General features: G+C 46.1%; 1 protein-coding gene across 4 annotated transcripts in view; it reads left to right on the top strand.

Annotated features, from left to right (window-relative positions):
• Positions 1-23,043, top strand: part of CCDC85C (coiled-coil domain containing 85C) — a 179,702-nt gene that overhangs the window by 147,612 nt on the left and 9,047 nt on the right. For 3 of the 4 annotated variants that reach the window (XM_082218901.1, XM_082218899.1, XM_082218898.1), the window contains 2 exons: positions 14,782-14,877; positions 20,874-20,972. In XM_082218901.1, the coding sequence (XP_082075027.1) occupies positions 14,782-14,877; positions 20,874-20,972 (195 nt within the window). The remainder of the gene's footprint in view (positions 1-14,781; positions 14,878-20,873; positions 20,973-23,043) is intronic. The other variant, XM_082218900.1, reaches the window with a different exon arrangement.

Genomic DNA, 23,043 nt, shown 5'->3' on the forward strand with positions numbered 1-23,043 from the left:
CTCGCTTCCCTGCTCCTCCACATGCAGCTGCTGGGTGACCTTGGGCCAGTCACACTTCTCTGAAGTCTCTCAGCCCCACTCACCTCACAGAGTGTTTGTTGTGGGGGAGGAAGGGAAAGGAGAATGTTAGCCGCTTTGAGACCCCTTAAAGAGAGTGAAAGGCGGGATATCAAATCCAAACTCTTACTCTCTTACTCTTATGCAGAATGCAACTTGGACAGCCTTAAGGCATCTGCGAGGTAGCTCAGTCAGTAAAGCATGAGATTCTTAATCTCAGGGTTGTGGGTTCGAGCCTCATCTCGGGCAAAAGTTTCCTGCATTGCAGGGGGTTGGACTAGATAACCCCCCTGGTCCCTTCCAACTCTACAATTCTGTGATTTTATAAGGCTGCCTTCTGTGGAATGCAACTTGGAAAGACAGTTGCTTTGGGCATTTGCTGCTGAATTGCTCCTGAGGAGAAGGAGCAGTCCTACTGGTAAAAGATATCAAAATGTCCGCTGTTCAATTTAGCTATTTAATTTACTGTTGCTGCAAGAAGAAAGAGAGATGAGAATGCCTCTCCCCCCCCCCAACACCCCGGCACCCAAATATCTTGGGCTGACCCTGCACAAAGTATTATTTACTGGAAATGCTAAAATCACAGGTGGATTGGTGGATGCTTTTCTTAGCCTCTCTCTTTACCCGTATAGATGAGACTGGCCGTAACCCAAGGGAATGGGGAACAGCCATAATAGTTCCATTCTATAAAAAGGGCAATAGAGGGGACCCATCAAACTATAGGCCGATTAGCTTATTAAGTGTGAATAGTAAACTTTACACAAAGCACCTACTTTAAAAGTTTACAGAATGGGTAGAAAATGAGGACATTCTGGCAATAGAACAAGCGGGCTTTAGACCCAGAATATAGCAAATCGGCATATTACGGTTTTGCTATACGCTGATGATGCGGTAATTCTGTCTAGAAACCCTATTGGGCTCAAAAGAGCATTAAGAAAACTTGCAGCCTACTGTGAAATGGAATGTCTTGAAATTAACTACCAAAAGACCAAGATCCTCGCTTTTGGGGGAAAACCAAAGCTTAGAAGCTGGGAACTCCAAGGACATAAACTAGAACAAGTCTCAAATTATAAGTATTTAGTTATGGTGGTTCAGGCTTCAGGATCCAACAAACTACACATAAATTCCATTGGGAGATCCGGGGGGCGGGGGCGGGGACTGCAAATTGTATCCTTAAATTTTTCAGAACTCAAGGGGGCTTTTTCGTCCCCGCAGCATTAAAATTATATAAGGAAGGCCAAAATGTTGGCACAGCTCCTTTACGGATCCTTTCTGGGCCCGCCATCCTCTACTTTCTCCCCCTGAGAGAGAGTTCAATCCAAACTTATTAGAGTCCTCCTACAATTCCCCAGATGTGTCTCAAACGCATGGGTCAGACTAGAAACGGGGATGATGAGCAGTGGCGTAGCGTGGGTTGTCAGCACCCGGGGCAAGGCAAGTAATTTGCGCCCCCTAACCCGTGGATTTGCGCCCCCTAACCCTAACCCCCAGATGCTGCGCCCGGTGCGGCTGGCCCCCCCTGCACCCCCCACGCTACGCCACTGATGATGAGAGTTGAGGCTCATATCAGCCTAATGTTAATATATAAATGGCTGACACTAAATCTGCTCCCCCGTGGTGATCCTTTATGACCAGTTCCAGTCAGGCTGGCAGACAGCAGTCCTGAACATTCTTCAGAAACAAAATGCAAGAAGGGCCTTGACACTTCCCAGAAGCTCGGCTCTGCCCTCCCCGGTCCTGGAAGGATCCTTCAAAAAAGTCCCATATACCCAGAGACTTTGTGCCTGCTCATTGGGGGTTATAGGAAGCCCCGAACATCTGTTTTTTAGATGTCCAATGAGGGACGTAGAGATACTATTGACCACTTGCTGAGGAGGCTTGCTGACCTCCCGGAAAAACACAAATTCGATATTCTCCTTTTAGGTAACGATCATAAGACGATCCGGACGGTCGCCAGATTCTGTCTGCAGATCTGTAGGCGCAGACCATCCCCCGATACAAATTAGTCCGTCAAGAAAATCCCCATACTCTGATCCACGGGTAACTCTGGGCCAATTTTCTATGGTAGTTTCCCCCAAAGATTTTATGTATTTACGTGTTTAGCGCATTTTTAAATAATAATAATAAATAACAAATTTTTATTCATACCCCACCCTCCCTGGCCAGAGCCGGGCTCAGGGTGGCTAACACCAGTAGAATTACAATAAAAACATAATGGGGGGGGGAACCAATTTAAAATACGGGTTAAAATACAATTTAAAATGCAGCCTCATTTAACATGTAAGCCATTGCTGTACAGTGGTACCTCGGGTTACATACGCTTCAGGTTACAGACTCTGCTAACCTAGAAATAGTACCTCGGGTTAAGAACTTTGCTTCAGGATGAGAACCGAAATCGTGCTCTGGCGGCACGGCAGCAGCAGGAGGCCCCATTAGCTAAAGTGGTGCTTCCGGTTAAGAACTGTTTCAGGTTAAGAACGGACCTCCGGAACAAATTAAGTTCTTAACCCAAGGTACCACTGTATATTGTTTTAAATGTTGGCTTTGCTTTTGGGAGTGCAGTCCCGTTATGTGTTTTACAAGCTGGTCTCCGACCGTAATAATAAATTATTATTATAAAATATTATTTACTTTTGCATTTGCCTATACTGCCTGTTGGAGCATTCTGTGTTTTGGCATACCTGTGCTCACCTTCCCCAACTCGCTTGGCTTTGAGGGGACCTTTGAATTGGATAATTTAGCTCACAGAGCTCAGCGGTGCCCAGTGGCAGCAGGTGACTAATGAATGGCAGTACAACTTTGCAAGAAAAGGGAGGAGACAATGGCTAAAGAGCAGAGCCGAAGGGAAGGAGAGGCCGACCGCGCCATGAGGCTGCCGAACAAAGGATGAAATCTGAGGCAGCCCTTTTAACACACGGACAATACAAGAGGGGGAAATGGATTTGTGGGTAGAGACAGGAGGATGCTTCTTCTACGCTTCTGATTGGGTATTAAAAAAAAGCAACAGAGCAGAAACATTGTGGGCTGCTGAAGGAAGCTAAACCTTATCCTTTGGCTATTGTGCAATATTCAAAGAGGGCAGGGAATCGTGAACAGTGGAGGTTGTCATAAGACGATCCTAAGAACATCATAAGAACCTGCTGCATCAGGATAGTGGTCTGGCATCCTGTTCTCACTCTGGCCAGCTCTGGGCCATAGAAGCATAAAATTGTAGAGTTTGAAGGGACCCCGAGGGCTAGATGCTTGTGAGAGCACAGGAGGCCTCTCCTCTCCTGCAACTTCCAGCAACTGGTATTCAAAGCAGTACTAGAAACTCAGATACAGTGGTTTTCGAATGTAATCCGTTCAGAAGCACGCATTATCAGAAGTATTTACGTCCGGAAAACTCAATACAGAAGCTGCGTGGCAAGTTTGGCTTCCAAAAAGCGTTAAAAAACCAAAGCAGTTACTTTCAGGTTTTCAGCATTTGAAAGCCAAAACATTCGACTTCCGAGATGTCCGAAAACCAAGGTACCACTGTATATAAACTGATCACCAAATGGCACCTTGAACCTAGGTTACGGTCGCCACAACAATATATCTGGGTCCCCACCCCATCCCCCATGAACTTTATTATTGTTGCTGTTGTTACTATTACCATTTCATTTCTATACCGCTTTATATTGTAAAGAAAAAGAATCTCAAACACATTAAAATATCCAATAAAACAACCCGGAATAAAACAGATTTGAGCTTCAAGGAGAATATGTCAGAGCTTTTTCTAAGTGACATTTTGCTTTGCTTTCCCCATATGTATTCACCTACTTGATTTATATAGCTGCCCCACAGCAGAAGTACTTTAGGAAGCCAGTGTGGTGTAGTGGTTAGAGTATTGGACCAGGACCTGAGAGATCAGGGTTCAAATCCTCACTTAGTTGTGAAGTTCGCTGGGTAACCTTGGAGTCAGTGGCAGCCTCCTAGCCTACCTCACAGGGTTGTTGTAGGGATTAACTGAGAGGAGCTGGGTAAACCATTTACTCCTTGGAGTAAATGCAATAAATAAGTCTTCTTGAGAAAGCTGGAGAGGCCAGCCAGATGGAGATGTCAGTCGCCAACCTAGCATCCAGAGATCTCCACGTGGTTGCAATTGAACCCGTGCCAGTCACAAAATGCACCTGGAGACTTTTGATTCAGAGGTATACTGTCTCTGACAGCAGAGGTAATAATCAGCCCTCCTGGTTAAAAAACAACAACTGTGTGTGTTAGGTAAATTTCCCTCTACAATTAAATTAAGACAGTGAGTCTTCACAACTGAGAAGTAAGACCTCTGTGTCCACTAGCTGGTGGTGAGCCCAGAACAACTCTTTCAAAATTAACATCTGGGACCATCGCATGTGCCTATATGTAGCAAGTCCTCTACATATGTGCTTAGTTCTGAATGTCCTTCTGGAAAACATCCCTAAGGCCACAAAGCAATAAAGAGTATGCATGCATACGCATGTCTCTGTGTGCATGGGTTCAATGAGAATATGGACATTGGAAGCTGCCTTCTGCTGAGTCCATCTAACTCAGCATTGTCTACACTGGCTGGCAGCATGTCTCCAGAATTTCAGACAGGAGTCTCTCTCCCAGACCACCTGGAGATGCCAGGGATTGAACCTACGACTTTCTGCTTGCAAGGCAGATGCTCTCCCACTGAGCTAAAGCCCTTCCCCCTGTTTCAAGGAGGGTTATTAATCAAAGGGGGCATGTAAGCCTTTTTTTGTGGATTAAGTAGATTTCACCTAACGTTGCCAAGGCCCTGAAGATACGCTGTTGTGTCTGACAAGTTGGTGTCTGAGCTGTGCAGGCAGATGGAAGGGGGCTTGGCTTGGCTTGTGGGCAAGCCCCATGGTTAATTCATAGATCTGAATGTTTACATGGCCGGCTGCTCAGTATGTCTAATGAGAGGCAAATTAAATAACCGATGAAGGAGATTAGCATCTGGAATAAAGTCCATCTCAGCTGGAGGAAGAAAATTGTTTTTGTTTTTCCTTGCTAATACCGTGAGTCAAAAGGCCTTACCCGAGTTTTGAAGGGCTTCAGTGGGATGTTGGGAAAGAGATTCTGATTCGGACAGGACCCATACAGTTCCTCCCCTGACCTTTCCTCCCCTCGCTGCAGAAAATAAAAAATAAAATTGTGTTTCCCAGCTTGTGCCCTGTGGCAAGACATTCTGGGTTTTTTGGCAGCAGGAAAATTCATCACAGCAGGAACTAGGACAGCAAAGCTATTTAAATATATGAGAGAGGGGGGCAGGCCAGGGTTGTGGGTTTTGTTTTGTTTTAAATTGGTTGCCCACAGTGCATCTGACTACTGGGTACCCCAAAATTAAATGTCACAACTGGTAAATGGATAGGCTGGGCAAACTGATGACCAACTGATATTTTGCATTTGGTATGCATCCTGTATACCAGAGGTCAGCAAACTTTTTCAAGCAGGGGGCTGGTCTGCTGTCCCTCAGAGCAGCCAGACTATATTTTGAAGAAAAAAATGAACAAATTCCTATGCCCCACAAATAACCCAGAGATGCATTTTAAATAAAAGCACACATTCTACTCATGTAAAAACACCAGGCAGGCCCCACAAATAACCCAGAGATGCATTTTAAATAAAAGGACACAATCTACTCATGTAAAAAGACCAGGCAGCCCCCACAAATAACTCAGAGGTGCATTTTAAATAAAAGCACACATTCTACTCATGTAAAAACACGCTGATTCCCGGACCGTCCGCTGGCTGAATTCAGAAGGCAATTGGGCCAGATCTGCCCCCCCCGGCCTTAATTTGCCTACCCATGGTGTATACTGTAGGATTATAAGGCTGGATTTAAAAGCTGGACTTTGGCAAAGAATAGTATGCATTATAATCACAGAATGTGAAAGTTGTCAAGGACCTCAGAGCCCATCTAACCCAACCCCAGTTCACTGAAGGAAGCTTTCTGTCACATCATCCCGGGCTGATGGCTGTCCACCCTCTGCTTAAATGCCTCTGGCAAGGGAGGGGACACAAGCTCCTGAGAGAGCCTGGGACACCGTCTAGCAGCTCTTACCATTAGTGGTGCTGATGATGGCTCTCTGACAAGCAGGTCAAGAAAATGCCATGGTACAATTGTTGTGGCCGTCCTTTGTGAAGTAGGAGAAAGACTTGCTTCTCCCACTGGCGTGTGTGCCCCATTGCGGAAGATGGAATATGGACTGAGCCCAGGAATGCAGTGGTTTCCTGGGAATCTTGCTTTTCATTCCAAAAATGTTTCTAGACCTCATGATCATAGAGGAAAACTCGGAAGAAATCTTACGTGCACTCAGAGTGAGGCTGGGTATGTCAAGACAGTAGATTCTTGCTCATATACTTGTGCCACCAATGAGTGGCTGCCCTTTGGATCCCCTAGGCTGGGACAATAATAACTATAATTATTGCTGGGGGGTTTTAATAGTTAGTGCTGTTTTCCTAGAAAAAGAGGTGCCAGAACTCACCATGAATACCTCCCTTGTTCTTTTATAATGGTAATGGTGCCCACCTGAGAAGTGCCGGAACTGAGTCCCGGTGAGTCCCAGCTGAAAAAAAAGCCCTTAGTTGTTGTATTTGCCGATCCAGAAGTTTACTTCATGCCAGGAAAAAAAAATACATGTGAAACAGTCCTTCTGTTCCTCCCTCACCCGACCTGACGGTCACATTTGGAGCTGAGAAGTTTATTGTCTCAAGCTCACTCTGGGTATTGTGTGCTGTAGTGGTTAAGAATGTTGGCCTAGGGCCTGAGAGACCAGGGTGCAAATCCACATTTGGCTTTGAAGCTCACTAGGGCCAATCACTGCCTCTCAGCCTAACCTACCTCACAGGGTTGCTGTGCGAATACAGTGAGGGAGCGGGGAACCATGCATGCTGCTTTCAGCTCCTTAGAGAAGTAAAGGTAAAGGGACCTCTGACCATTAGGTCCAGTCGTGACCGATTCTGGGGTTGCGGTGCTCATCTCGCTTTATTGGCCAAGGGAGCCGGCGTACAGCTTCTGGGTCATGTGGCCAGCATGACTAAGCCGCTTCTGGCGAACCAGAGCAGCGCACGGAAACGCCGTTTACCTTCCCTCCGGAGCAGTACCTATTTATCTACTTGCACTTTGACGTTCTTTCTAACTGCTAGGTGGGCAGGAGTAGGGACCGAGCAACGGGAGCTCACCCCATCGCAGGGATTTGAACCGCCGACCTTCTGATCGGCAAGTTCTAGGCTCTGTGGTTTAACCCACAGCGTCACCCGTGTTCCTTATAGAAGTAAGTGGGATATAAATGCAATGACTGAATGCATATTTAGGCACATGCCCCAGTCTTCCTTTCCCCACTCTCACAGGAGACTGAGGAGCTTGTTTCCACTCAGCCTCCTTGAAACCTCAGCTTTTCTCAGCCTTTCACAACCCATCTCTTTGGAGCGTCTTCCTGCTTTTTTTCCCTTAGCGGAAGGGAGACAGCTGGGCCCAGGAGGGAGGGGGAACCGCTGCCTGCTGGGACGTTGAGCTGCAGCCATATGGGCCCCTTCATTAATCTTCCCTCGCACGCCACCCCCCAGCCACCCATATAAAGATGGTGTGCCCTAACTGTGCCAAAAGGGGCAGGTTTTATTATAGATGCTCATTATTTCCATGGAATTACATGGGCAGCCTTATCCTGACCGAGGCCATCGCTTCATGACCTTCCTCCACATTTCCAGATTGCCGCTGCTGACATCCCACCCTCTGCCCAGACACCCACCTGCTCATTTTCATCTCTCGCACGCCCTTGTGGGGGGGGGGGCGGTTTCTGAGGAAGAAGGATATTTCTCCCTTTGCGTGGGGACTTTTGTGTATCTGTTGCCATTCACAGTTCAGTTCCTTCCCCAGTTGGGAATTTTTTTACCCCCCCCCCAAAAAAAAATACAGTGAAAAACTCACACCCTTCCTGGGGGGAAAAAACTGAGAGGGGAGGTGGGTAAGGATGAGAAGAAGCGTGCTTCCCCCCCCCCCTTTTTAGCATGTTCTTGCCAAAATACTTTTCGCCAAGCAGCAATGACAGCCTGTTAGAACTGAATGGTGTGATTTCTCCTCACATTTCTGAATGAATCATCCTGCAATTTAAGCTAAAGAGATGTTTGGTTTGCAGTGCATCCCCCTTCCCCTCTTTCTACTGATGTGATGCGTGAGTCAGGCACAAATGTGAAAAGTTGGAATTATCCCCATAAATGCTCGCTTTGGGGGGCACAGCCTAATCTAGTTCCTGGCTCATTTTTTAGAAGTATATTTACCTCTTAAGGACAAGGGGCATTTTATAAGTTCATTCTTACTTATTTTTGCTCTTCAGCACGGGGTCTTTAAAGCAGACCACAACAGTTTGGTTTAAACTTATGTTTAAATGGTAAGTTTTTTTTTCCACTGCGAAAATGACAGTGAAAATCAAAGCAGCGGAACTAAAATCCACACATTGTCACAGCTAAACAGTGGGTGCCACCTTAGATTTGTTCAGAGGCCTTGCAGAATGAAAAAAGGTATTGACTAGCCTCCAAACCAAGCTTGATAAGCCTCTAGTTGCAAAGGGTTTCACAGAAGTGACCCTTTACTTCCCTCCAAATAACTGGTGTCCTTCTCTTCTTTGCCCTGTTGCTCAAGAATCCAGATTCTGCAAACCAAATCCTATATCCAGTAAACCAGTATTATTTATTATATCTATATGCCACCTTTGCTCCAGGGAGCAATGAAATTGTGAGGTAGGTTTCCTAGGAAGCTTTGTGGCTTCTTTTTCACATTGTTGTACCTCAAAAAGTTGTATTTCCATAGCTAGAAATGTTATAGTAGCTTGGGAAGGCAAACCTTGGAGGAGGTGGCACTGTAAATCAAAGTTAACAAAGATCCGAACACAAGTAGCATAATATGTCTAATTTAGACCTGTTTAATAAATGTTTTCTAGATATAGTCATCATGCAAATGCCTTGTGCACTCATTGACAAGAACAGTGGAAACAAGGAGCAGGTTTTACTTCTTATTGTGTGTTTCTCTCTATCTATTTTTCCTTATATCTCTATAAAGTATGGTTACCAGATGTCCCCGTTTCCCGGGGACAGTCCCCGGATTTCCAAATCTGTCCCCGGACAAAATCCGTCCCCGGAATGTCCCCAGATTTCATTTAGTGTCCCCGGATTTATATTTTAAGTGTTGTAGATTTATTAGTAGGGAAGGAATGTTGTGTGATTGGTTCAGTGGCACAAAACACATCATATGGGGACTTCCGGCGAGGCAAAATGGCGGGTGCCACTGCAGCGAGCAGCTCCTGAAGCCAGCCAGAGCCAACTGCACTACCAGGCTGGCTCCGGGCTGTTGAGACTGCCATTGCCGCCCCCACTGCCAAGGGGGAACTAGGGACGCCCAGCGCATCAACTGGGAAAACCACTGACACACACCCCCGTGACCCAAATCAAGCCAGGAGCAAGAGGACCTGGCCACCCGGCCGACTGCCCGGCGGTGCTCCGGGGCCAGGAAAATCCTGGAGCTGATGCAGGGAGGAGAGGAGACAGAGAAAAAGAGAAAGGAGAAAAAAGAGGGGAGCCCTGACCTTGACGTGCCGCTGCTGCTGCCACTAAGGAGGAGAGGTAGGAGAGCACCGGGAGGGCAAGGACACGTGGCCGAGCCCAGGCCTAACCGGAGCCTATTCCACGGCAGCTAGCGCTTCAAGAGAGCAGGCCAGGGCCCAGAGGAAGGTCGCGTGACAGAGGAGACCACAGAAGAGAAGACATTTAATAAATAATTTTTTAAAAATAACTCCCCCCCCCTTTTTTTGTCAGGGATGATGGCCATTGTAGTAGAGGTACTAAGTCGAGGAAGACTGGAGTACAGATTCCTGCCTTTTTAGCACTAAGACTGAAAGCTCAGAGAGGAGAATATCCCTGGGGAGATTAGGTCCCCTGAGTTTGTCTTGCATTCTACTGAATGTCTAATTTTGAAGGCAAAGTGGTGTGAGTTGGTTACCTGGAACCTAGTGGAAGTTCTGGGCTGCTTTTGGGTATCAAAATATGCGGGTGGTTGTTGTGGTGCAGCAAGGTGAATAAACTGCCGTGTCCTCTAGTTCTTCTTAAAAATAGTGTTCTTGTGCCACTCAGTTGGCCTCTCAATGTCTCTCTTTCCCCCCCTCCCCGCACCCCCAGACTTCCCATGCTAGCATCTAAACGGACTTTTTATATGCCACTGGTAGATGGATGCAGCAAAGTGCTGCATATGCCAATGTTTGTTTCCATAGTAACTAATGCACTTCAGAGAAGGAGAAATAGGATAGTCAGGAAGGACAAGGGGGAAAAAGATCACAATAAAACTGGCACAGCGAGTGTAGATGCCGGATGCTTGGAATATTTTCTGACAGAGGTTTCGGCTCACAGAGCTCCCCTAAACTTGAGTGGTTTTTAGTGTTTTGGCTTCTGAGTGCCTCATTAGCCACAGTCGTCATTAACCACTTATCATTATTAACCGCTCTCATCTACAAAGATTGAGCTCAGGGAACAGGGCATACCTCTAAATGTTTGAACAGTTCATAGTTATTTGTCCCAGGTTTCCTCTGTGACCTTGAAAATGGATGGTGATCATAGAGTTGTAGAGACAGAAGGGATCCTGGGGGGTCATCCAGCTGAACCCCCTGGTGGGCACAGACCAAGGGTAACTCAAGAGGGGTGTGAGCTGTTGTTCTGTATTGTGTGGCCCAAACTAAGGAGGCCATATGCTAATTAAATCCGGCACAGAAATGTGCCAGACAGCCCAATCCTATCCCTGCCTCTACTCAGAAGTAAGCCCCCATTGAATTCAATGGGACCTACTCCCTGCTAAATGTTTACAGGATTGCAGCCTAACCTTAACTGTTTATACTCACTTCTGAACAACCCCGCTACAAATATAGTTACGCCTTCTTTGGGGGGGTATTGATATGATTCCCTATGTGGTTTTCATAAATTAATGTCAGCCCCATAACTTCACCTGCTCCAGGTGAGCTCCACTGAAATAAATGGATGTCGCCTAGTAGCTGCATTTGGCTGACAGGTGATATGTGCCAATGGACTTCTGGACCCTCCTGAGGCAACAGTTCCATCTCCTGGAGCGAAATCATTAGGAAAGCATTTCTCCTTCTTTTGAAACTAATTAAACATTTGGAGTACTATTAGTACATCGTATGGCAGTTTTGCACAGCATCAGCAACTCTGAAGAGAGAAGGTGAATGAATATTGTGGAGTAATGAACTGGGAGTTGGGGGCAGAAATAAATAAGGAATCACGTTCAGGAGACAAAGAGTTGTTTCCTCCCCAAATCCCATGAGAAATTAACTGTTTGTCAGGGTTTTCCTGTTCTTCAGAGAACCCAGAGTAAAAGAGCTCAGGCTTACATACTGTTCTGCCTGCTTTAATACTCTGTTACTCTTATTAATTGTGTAAACATTTTTTAAAAACTGTTCCCGATGGGGTGTGGATGGACAAAGATAAATGTCTGCCCAGTCCTCAGCAGGGCCTATATTTATTTGGTCTGGTGCAGCAATCACCTCACCATCTCTAACAAGGGCAACTGGCAGGGCTTTTCCCCCAGCTGGAACTTACCGTAACTCAGTTCCAGCACTTCTCAGGTGGGCGTCATTATGAGAGAACAGGGCAGGCGTTCATGATGAGTTCCGGCACCTCTTTTTCTAGAAAAATAGCACTGGCTACTGGTAACCAGGTTTACTTTTTATGGTTTGCAAACCAGCTTCTAACCTTGGTTCCAACCTTTAGTTGAAAACATAACCTTGGTTAGCTTTAGCCATGGGGAGTGTGAATGCAGAAATAAATAGGGTGTTCTTCAATTTGTGCCTTTGAACCCATGAAAGGGCTTTTGATCTGTGCAGGTGTCTACTAAGAGGAAGGGGTGCAATTTTTGGAGATTCTCCTCTGCCCCCTGAAGCCACCTTCCACCATGTTCTGAATGGTTGCCATCATCATCCCTGACCATTGGCCATGGTGGGAGTTGGGGTCTGACCACATCTGGAGGGCCACAGGTTTCAGAACAAGCCAGGATCAAACACCATGGTTTGATCCTGGCTTGTTCTCTTTTAACTGTAGTTAAAAACAAAAAAACAACCATTTCCCGAGATTGGACATAATGGGCATAAAATCAGAAGGGGAAGCTTTTGATCTTTTAACCAGGGCTACGAAAGAGGAAGAGGAAGGATGCAAAGACTCTCTGTAGCTCTTTCATGTAATGGGAAGCTGCTTTTTTGGTTATGTTCAATGTTAGCCATCAGTTGATCTGAAGGCTGCTTAGCTGGGACAGAAAACTGAATAAGAAGCATGAGGGATAAAGCCAGAGCAGCAAAATCTTTAAAAACTACAGCTCCTTCCTTCCTTGTCACATCTGTAATTGTGAAGTTCTTAGATAAGGCACATTTTTTGTGTGTATTTTAGAAAAAGGCTATAATATGCACCTCTTTGCACTGCCTGGACAGCACATTCCCTGCAGTGATACTGCATACCGCTCTGTCATCCCAATTTACCTTCACAGCCCAACGGGATAATCCCCCTTTTGTTTTGCCGAACAGCATGAAGGCAAAATATTGGAGAGTTCTCAATGAAGCCATTGTTGGTTTCTCTGAATGGCATAGTGCAAACATACAAATCATAGAGACAGGAAGGGGGCATCTTTCTGAATAAAGACATTGTGCCTCACCTTGCTTGGGAGAGACTGTAAAAGGGATCCCTCGTACCAGAATTGGACTAGTTGGGCACTCAGGTTTCTTGACATTAAAGGAACTTTTTTTGACTTTTCAACAGAACGCCAAACATCAGAGAACTTGATGGCCCATTCATTAAAAAAACAAGCCCTCCTTTAGCTGCAGCTGTGTGTATATACTTACCTCCTGGGTTCCCTTCACAACCTTCCTTGAAGGGCACTTGATGCTCTTTGGAGAATGTTGCCATGCAGCCAGCGAACTGGGTGCCAAATATTCTCTCCCTCTGCCCGTGTCAGACAGAATATTGCTTCCTAGTTAAAAGCAACCCAGTGCTATGGGTGACTTCAAAGGTTAAGTTGGTTTCTGGGGTTGAAAACTTTCCTGGTATGTTCTGAGTAAACATTTCATTCCACCAAGGACACCAAGGTGCATGTTAGGTAAAACTGTATTTAATTGTAAATTGGTCCTTTTGCTACTGGAAAAGCCACTTCAGGAGGAGTCATTTGGGTCTGGGAAACTTGCCCCTCCAGTAATGTACAGTCATACCTCGGAAGTTGAACGCCTTGCGAGTTGAACGTTTTGGCTCCCAAATGGTACAAACACGGAAGCGAGTGTTCCGGTTTGAGAATGTTCTTTGGAACCCGAATGTCTGACGCGACTTCCGATAGGCTGCAGGAGCTTCCTGCAGCCAATCAGAAGCCATGCCTTGGTTCCCAAACGTTTTGGAAGTCGAACGGACTTCTGAAGCAGATTCCATTCGACTTCTGAGGTATGACTCTAGTGACAAATTCAGAAGTGCAGGGTCCCTTCAGGGTATCTAGCCAAGTCTCTCACAGCCACACTTCTTTATAATTAATAATAATTTAGGGTGCATTGCAATGATCAGTGCAGACATCCATGTGTTTCCTTTCAGCTAGACCTACCATTTTCTGCGTGGATAACATGGGCAAATAATTTGGAGTGCTCTTTCACAGTGACTTGAGCTTTTATCAAAGTCCCATTGTACGTAACAGAACTTGTACACCGTTCTCTTGAAACCTTGTGCTTTCAGTGTTTGTAAAAGCTTAGCTTTGGAGCATACAGAACACCTTATTAGGTATGATGATTCCAACCAGCACCAATTTGGACGCCTCTGAAGATCTTGTTGCCCAAGTCATACTCTGTTGGTAAAGCATGAGACTTGACCACATATCACCCTCATGGTCCCTTCCAACTGCACAAGTCTATGATTCTATGACATCCTTAAATAAGCACATAAATAACAAACCATGAGAAGGATGCCTCTAAAGATATCAGGGGAAATCCAGCCACATGGGTGGGGTATAATAAATAAATAATAATAATAAAATAATAATAATAATATTGCTGTCATAATCATCTACCTTTAGACACTAGGTAAAGGTAAAGGGACCCCTGACCATTAGCTCCAGTCGTGACCGACTCTGGGGTTGCGGCGCTCATCTCGCTTTATTGGTACAGCTTTATTGGTACAGCTTCTGGTTCATGTGGCCAGCAGGACTAAGCCGCTTCTGGCAAAACAGAGCAGTGCACGGAAACGCCGTTTACCTTCCCGCCAGAGCGGTACCTATTTATCTACTTGCACTTTGACGAGCTTTCGAACTGCTAGGTTGGCAGGAGCTGGGACCAAGCAATGGGAGCTCACCCTGTTGTGGGGATTCGAACCACCAACCTTCTGATCGGCAAGTCCTAGGCTCTGTGGTTTAACCCACAGCACCAGACACCACATCAAATCGAGATGACAGTCCAAATAAACCATAATGAAACTTTAGACACACACATCCCATTAATCCAGAGCTGGGTCAGGTGTTCTTTGGATCAGGTCAGAGCCTAAAACTATATAAAATCTGTTGTTTAAAAAAATCACAATATGTGTTGGTTTTCTATATAAAAAATCACAACATGTGTTGGTTTCCTCGGATTCTTGGGCAGCACCAGATGTTTCTTGCTGGAATATATATATACTTACAAGTGTTTGCTCTCTTGTCTTTTGCAGGGCCCTGTCCGTATGGCTCCTGATCTTGCCGCATCTCCTGCCGTGGGATACGTCTCCATGAACCAGAAACCTGAAGCCGTGGTGCACGCTATGAAGGTAAGGGGTGGGGTGTTTTGCATGCATTCATATAGGCTTTGCATTCTAGCTCAAGAGAGGAAGACAATGAGGAGAGGCAATCAGAGGCTCTGGGCTGAGAAATAGCAGAGCAGGTGTGCTCTTTTTATTGACATAAGAAGAGCTCTGCTAGATCAGGCCTTAAGCCCATCTAGTCCGCCACCCTGTTGCCCATGAGTGGCCAACCAGTTGCCCATGAGAAGCCCATAAGCAGGACCTGAGAACAAGAGCCCTCTCCCCATCTGTGGTTTCCAGCAACTGGCATTCATAGAATCTTAGAGCTGGAAGGGACCAGGAGGGTCATCTAGTCCAAGGCAGGAATCTCAGCTAAAGCATCCGTGGCAGATGGCTGTCCAACCTCGACTTAGAAACCTCCAAGGAAGGAGAGAAACATACAGCCTGTGGCAGTACCTAGTAGCCATTGATCACCCTCTCCTTGAATTTGTCTGACCATCTTTTGAAGCCATCCAATTTGGTGGTCACCATTGCCTGGCTTGCAACTGATATTCAGAGGCTGACTGTCTCTGATACAAGAAGTAGCACAACACCCAACACGGCTAGCCTCATCCTCCATGAATTTGCCTAAGTCTCAATAATAATAATAATAATAATAATAATAATAATAATAATAATAATAATAAATTTATTATTTATACCCCACCCATCTGGTTGGGTTTCCCCAGCCACTCTGGGCGCCTCCCAACAGAATAATAACAATAATAATAATAATAATAATAATAATAATAATAATAATAATACAGTGGTACCTCTGCTTATGGATGCGATCTGTTCCGGGGTGCCATTCGCACCTCGAAAAGTCTAAAAGTAGAGTGCCACTTCTGCGCGTGCGTGTGACGGAATACAGCACTCCTGCGCATGCACGAAGCAGCGAACCCAGAAGTACAGTGGTACCTGTACGTAATTCGTTCTGGAGGTCCATTCTTAACCTTAAACTATTCTTAAGCTGAGGTACCACTTTACCTAATGGGGCCTCCCACTGCCGCTGCGCCGCCACTGCATAATTTCTGTTCTCATCCTGAAGCAAAATTCTTAACCCGAGGTACTATTTCTGGGTTAGCGGTGTCTGTAACCTGAGGTACCACTGTAAACACTTCCAGGTTTGCCGCATTCATAACCAGAAAAAATGCAACATGAAGCAAATGCAACTTGAGGTATGACTGTAATAATAAAGCAATAAAACATTAGACATTAAAAACTTCCCTAAACAGGGCTGCCTTCAGATGTCTTCTAAAATTCAGATAGTTGTTTCTTTCCTTGACATCTGATGAGAGGGCATTCCACAGAGCGGGCGCCACTTCCGAGAAGGCCCTCTGCCTGGTTCCTTGTAACCTCACTTCTTGCAGGGAGGGAACTGCCAGAAGGCGCTCGGATCTGGACCTCAGTGTCTGGGCAGAACGATGTGGGTGGAGACACTCCTTCAGGCATACTGGGCCGAGGCCATTTAGGGCTTTAAAGGTCAGCACCAACACTTTGAATTGTGCTCGGAAACGTACTGGGAGCCAATGTTGATCTCTCAGGACTGGTGTTATATGGTCTCGGCAGCCACTCCCAGTCACCAGTCTAGCTGCCTGATTAGTTGTAGTTTCTGGGGCACCTTCAAAGGCAGCCCCACGTAGAGCACATTGCAGTAGTCCAGTGCTACATTTTAAAGCCATTGCTACATCTTGGGGCAGCAAATTCTCCAGATTACCTCTGCCTCGTGTGAAGAAGTACCGTATTTTTTGCACCATAACACTCACTTTTTTCCTCCTAGAAAGTAAGGGGAAATGTCTGTGCGTGTTATGGAGCGAATGCCTGCAAGGGGGGGGGGGTCTGCTGCAGTCATGAGCAGAGGATCCATGGTTCCCCTTCCTTCCCTCCTCCATGGCTCGCTTTGAAACAGCAAAGCGGGAGAGGAGCCGCTTACACAGGTGTAATCGACTCCTGTCTGGTTGGCTGCTTTAAACCTTGCTCTCTGTCCCTCTCTCCTCCCCACTCAGCTCGCTAAATAGCAGCAAAACTTTTCAGCTCTCTAAGCCGGGGAGGAGGGAGAGAAGCAGAGCCTGCTTGTTTTAAAGGAGCAAAGCGGGAGAGGAGAGGAGCCTTCTCCCCTTATACCCCTCTTCTGCATTATTAGCAGCATCCTTCTCCACACACCCCACACGTGCTCCTTCTCCCCTTGAACCCCTCTTCTGCATTATTAGCAGCATCATTCTCCACTCACCCCACGCGTGCTCCTTGTCCCTTGAGTGATTTTCCTTCTCTCCCTACTTAAAACGTGGTTACAAAGCACGATTCACATGGATCCTCAGGATTTTTGCATTGGGCTACCCCTCACCGTCAGATCACATGTCTGTGGCCACAGCATGAACCACAAAAAATCATACATCCACTGTTTCGTTTAGAATATTTTTTTTCTTGTTTTCCTCCTCTAAAAACTACATGCGTGTTATGGTCAGGTGCGTGTTATAGAGCGAAAAATACGGTACTTTCTTTTGTCTGTTAAGAGTTCACACGCATGAGCTTAGGCTACTCCCTCACATGGGCAGCAGAAGGAGCATGACAACATCGGATAGGAATAGCCGAAGCTTCTCTGACTGGGCCCCATGTTCCTCAGACCAGTGTTGACACTGGTGTTCCCCACAGGAAATGGAGACCTCTAGCGCTGCTGTGAGGAATTCTGGGAAAGAGGAGTCAGAAGTCTCTTTTCTATGCTGAACGCAACAAAAGTGATCACAAACCAAATCCTCCACTTTGCCGTAGCCACGTACGCGCAGACTAAATGTCACATCGCTGTATCTGTATCGTCCCCCGGAGACCATTGTTTTCATTATCCACGAGTTTCAGTGCTGCGCAAAGCACTCTTAATGTACCAGGCCTGAGGGCACTTAGATAATCTTCCAGGTTGCGATGCTGTGCATAGATACCAAGGAAAGGGGGTGGGGAGAGAGAAAGCTTGCTCAGCTGGCAGAATGAGCTTGTATTTCTGGGTCCAGAAATCTATTTTTAACAGAACAGACTACGAACGCTGCATTTCATCAGGGCGCATTGACAGAGAAAACTGCCGAGCATCTTCCAGTGGCACAGCTGTTGGAGGCCCAGATCCCCTAAAGCGCAGCCTTTCCAAGGGTTGCCACCTTATAGTCACGGCCCTGCTCCTCTGCTACTAGCAGCCCGAGATGCAGGAATTGAGCAGATGAGTTGTTTTCCGTTGTTTCCTTTGCGGGTCTTTGATAAGCTTCACCTTAATTTCTGTTTGTCAGGCTTCTGTCGAAGGCACAGGGCAAGGTCAGAGAGGAAAGGTGGCAACGCTAGGAGAAAATTGCCCGTTGAGTGTTGCAACCTTTTCCTCCTGCCAGCGGCTTTGTGTTTTTCTACATTTGTATGATTTGGACTCGTTCATCTCTTGGGGGGATTATCAAACAGTTTATACAATGCATTAATAATAATATTGCTGGGCATATGTTCAACAGGAGCAGTTTCCTGCATCCATGCATCTTCATCCAATACAATGCAAGCAGATATGAGGTTTTTTCCTTGCCACAAATCCCTGTAGTTAACATTTTACACTGGGGGAAGCGATACGAGGATGCAATATAGGGTTAGGTTACTGGAGGGTTTCATGCAGGCAATAAAACCTAATGGAGAGTCTCAGCCTGGAGTACATACATGTGGCCGTGTGCATTTATTCAGCTACCGGCATGATATTTCTGGGGCTGGGATTTGATTATCCAGGCTGATGAGTATCGCAGGCGTGCCCAGACCAATGAGTCGGTTTCGCAGCCTGCATCCAGCTTGATCAATAATTAATTCCTTCCTATTCATTAGAGATCTATTTTTATTTGCAAGCTTGTAAATGCCGCTTGCTTGCTTCCTCTGGTGTTCCTGCGCCCCCTTGCAAAAAAGAGAGGAGCCAACGGATTGAATTAATTTAAGCGAAACTGTACAGTCATGCAAAATTGCCATTGGTTCAAAATATGTCGGTTAAGCTAGTGGATAATGCAATTTCCAAAGTAGGTTAAGGGCCCTAAGAGAATGACCTATTTTTGTAACTGAGACTTCTGAGGCACGGCAGGAAAAGGAAGCATTGGTCCAGTTCAAAGCGGTCAGTGTGCAAAGCGCAGTGCCACCCGCTAGAAAGCTGAGCGGAGCATTTGTGCCTGGTTTTACAGAGTGTTGTGTTCATCTGAATTGAAACAATCCACATTCGTTGCGGTGTTAACCATAATTCTGTCATCAATTTGGGGGGGAGGAGGGGGAACCTTGATTCTTCAATCGGAATTACGATGTGGGTGATTATGATGCTCGTGTCACAGCACTCTCAGGAATGTCCAGCGTGAGAAATTAACTCTTTCTTGTCAAAAGCACACTTGCAAGTTAGGAAAAGTCTTGCGCCTCTCAGGTGTGTGCCCAATGAGGCAGTTGCGGCAACAGGGAGGGCCCCCCAGCTCAACTTATGTATCTCCCCCACCTGAGCAGGCAGAGACGACGTCTGTGTGCAACTTGCTTCAGTCCTCTTCTGGTCCTGGGAGACAGTGGAGCAGGAGAGGTGGGGGCAGGAGAAAGAGGTGTGGCAGCCCTGGGCTCTACACCAGCCTGACCTTTCCCTCCCTCCTCCTGCACCTACTCTCGACTCTCCAATCCTGCAGCTTCTCCTGCCTCCGACTCTCGTCTCCTGGCTGCTACAGGCTACCACGGATCCCCTGACAGCTAGACATGAATGGTCATGAGGGTAGTCATGTGTCTCTTGCTTTGCAGAGGACCATCCTCTGTCTGAAAGGAGTCCTCTGTCCAGTCCAGGCTTTCTTTATATTAAAGATAAAGAAGTCCAAGAAGGGAGAGCAGGGGTCTTGAAGTTGCCCATATCCATACCTGGAAAGCAGACTGAGCAGGTACACACAGTCACCTGGTCTTTCCCATAGCGGCGAGATGTATTTCTGTTTAAAATATAGTAATGATTTATCCATTTGTGTCTGTACAGTTTAATCAGCATCACCTTCTGCAAATCTGTTGTACCTTGGAGATCGAATGGAATCTGTTCCGGAAGTCCGTTCGACTTCCGAAAAGATCGGAAACCAAGGCGCGGCTTCTGATTGGCTGCAGGAAGCTCCTGCAGCCAATCGGAAGCTGTGGCGGACGTTCGGGTTCCAAAGAACGTTCGCAAACCGGAACACTCACATCTGGGTTTGCGGCGTTTGGGAGCCAAAACGCTCGACTTGCAAGGCATTTGGGATCCAAGGTACGATTGTACTCTTTTGTCTGCTCTTTGGCAGGTGATGCATAAGTGGCCGCTCTGCTTTATGCAGAGCCGCTCTGTCCATCTTTGTAGCTCAGCATTGTCCAACTGACTGGCTCAGGTTTAGGGCGCGAGTCTTTCCCTGGAGAAGTCAGGGATTGAACCTGGAACCTTTTGCATGCATAGCATCTACCACTGAAGCTCCAGTCCTTCCTTAACTGCTTATGGACCACTCTTCCTTTACTATCTTCTGTACCTAACCATGACGGCAGAAGTTTGTCTCTTTTCACCATACCTTGGCACGATTTTGGAGCAGGAGATCTGAGTCAGGCCACAGCTTTTTCCAGCTTTGTTGCCTTGCACCTGATGCTCTTTTGTGTCAGGAACTGCACAATTCAATGGCAATATGGGCAGCATCCAGTGACCATTTGCAAAAAGTGTGTATGCATATGTTGAAAGTAGATCATATGTTTTTTTTTTTCCGGAAACCCCCCCCCCCCCAGTGCTAACCATTCATTTCCAGCTTAGTGATATATGCAGATGGAACATTTATCTCAAGCTCCATATGTTTTACTGGCAATTAGACTTCCCACTCTCCTATGCATGTGTTGAGATTTTGCCCTGTTTGCCCTCCCAACGTGGCAGACAGCATGAGGATGGAGTGGTCATTCCACTTAGGGGTACCTTAGGGCCTATCACTGTGTGACATCATTTTACAATTTCATGTCCATTGTGTTTGTAGGTCCTTGAAGTCCATGAGAATTTGGACAGGCAAATACAAGAAAACTATGAAGAAGACCTGAGTGAAAAGGAGAAAGCAATTGTTCGTGAAATGTGCAATGTAATGAACCCATTTTCACAGTCTTTCCCATTTCAGTTTTTCACTTCCAACTGTGGTGTTAAATGCTGTCCAATATCTTGTTCTGTGTGTGCAGGCTTAGTCGCTTGTTGTCTTTGCAACCTGCAGAGAAATTGGGTTACGAATACTGTCAGTCAAAACGTTCACACACTCAGAATGCTTGTGGGTGGAAGGTTGCAGAGGCTTACTGCAGTTTTACAGAAATGTGACCATCATGGCTCCTTCCATCCTCCCAGTCATGGTCATTATAGATAGGTAGCCGTGTTGGTCTGCCATAGTCAAAATAAAAAATTCCTTCCAGTAGCACCTTAAAGACCAACTAAGTTAGTTCTTGGTATGAGCTTTCGTGTGCATGCACACTTCTTCAGATACACTGAAACAGAAGTTGCCAGACCCTTCTATATAGTAAGAAGGTGGGGAGGGGTATTACTCAGAATGGTGGTGGGAATGGGAGATTGGCAGATAGCTGAGATGAGCCTGTTGACGACTCTTAACGACTGCAATAGGTCTTACAGGAAAAGGCAAGTGGTGAGAAGGTGAGAAATGGCTTAATCATGTATAATGAGATAGGAATCCAATGTCTTTGTTCAGACCAGGTCTCTCCATGGTTTTGAGTTTGGTAATGAGTTGCAATTCAGCAGCTTCTCTTTCCAGTCTATTTGCCTTTTCCTGTAAGACCTATTACAGTCGTTAAGAGTCGTCAACAGGCTCATCTCAGCTATCTGCCAATCTCCCATTCCCACCACCATTCTGAGTAATACCCCTCCCCACCTTCTCACTATATAGAAGGGTCTGGCAACTTCTGTTTCAGTGTATCTGAAGAAGTGTGCATGCACACGAAAGCTCATACCAAGAACTAACTTAGTTGGTCTTTAAGGTGCTACTGGAAGGAATTTTTTATTATGGTCATTATAGTTCAACATGGCGATGAGAATCACCTATTGAAGATCTTTCCCCCTATCTGATCCCAAAACCACAGTTCTTAAGGCTTCCTGTGAATGGGAATTGTTATTAAATCAGTTAAATCTACAATCCTATATACGGTTACATGAGAGTTGTAATCCAAAACATATGAAGGGCACCAGGTTGGGTCCGACTTAGACCCTCACATATATATGGATATATGGACTGGTGTATTTTGTGTGTTGAGTTATGGTTGGCGTTTGGCTTCCTTCACTGAAAAATGTGGGTGGGGGAAATTCCATTCATGAATCAGGATTCCCATAGCCAGAATGGTTCAGGGCCTGTGTGTCTTATTGGACTATAATCCAGAGAGTGTCTTGGTACTCTAGAGCAGCCTTTCTCAACCTTGGGTTCCCTGATGTTATTGGGAGTCTCAAAGAAAGACATGCTCTCCCAAGCCCATGTTCCCAGCATGCTGACACTCCTGCCTCCAGTGCCTGGAGGCTGACAGGTTGTGCTTCCATAGCAGTGACCAGAGGAGGAATGGGCACTGGGAGGAGCACAGAGAGAAGAAACGCCCTGGTGCATCTGCAGCAGCACAACCAGATGCCTTCATCTGCCCCAGCTGCAATGAAACATGTCTCTCCTGTATCAGTCTCTACAGCTGCAGTGGGCGCTGCAACTCTTCACTTCACCCTCAAGAGATGTACTTCTCCATTGTCTCCTGAGACAGTTGGGTGTCAACAACCACTCCCATTATTTCTGACCGTTGCCCCTGCTGGTTATGGATGATGGGCGTTGTAGTCCAATAGGCTATGGGGACCCAAGGTTGGGAAAGGCTACTCTTGAAGGTTGTGCATAACAAATTGCTTTTGAAAGTCAAAAACTGTGGTCATCTTTAACTTCCCCTTCTTTCCTCTTTTGCAAGTGAAAAGCCTCCCTGGATCTTCAATTTCAGACTGCCCCAGTGCATGTTTAGATAGATAGATAGATAGATAGATAGATAGATAGATAGAGATAGATATTCTTTGGAACCTCAACTGGGGCTTATCTTTAGTTAACTGTGTATAGGACTGCAGCCCTGCAGTCCAGTCCTGTGTCAGTGATCTCTTGATAAGAGTGGGTAGGATTTAACCTCCGCCTTGAAATT

Source organism: Podarcis vaucheri (genome assembly GCF_965113315.1).
Source record: "Podarcis vaucheri genome assembly, chromosome: 1".
NCBI classification, from domain to species: Eukaryota; Metazoa; Chordata; class Lepidosauria; order Squamata; family Lacertidae; genus Podarcis; species Podarcis vaucheri.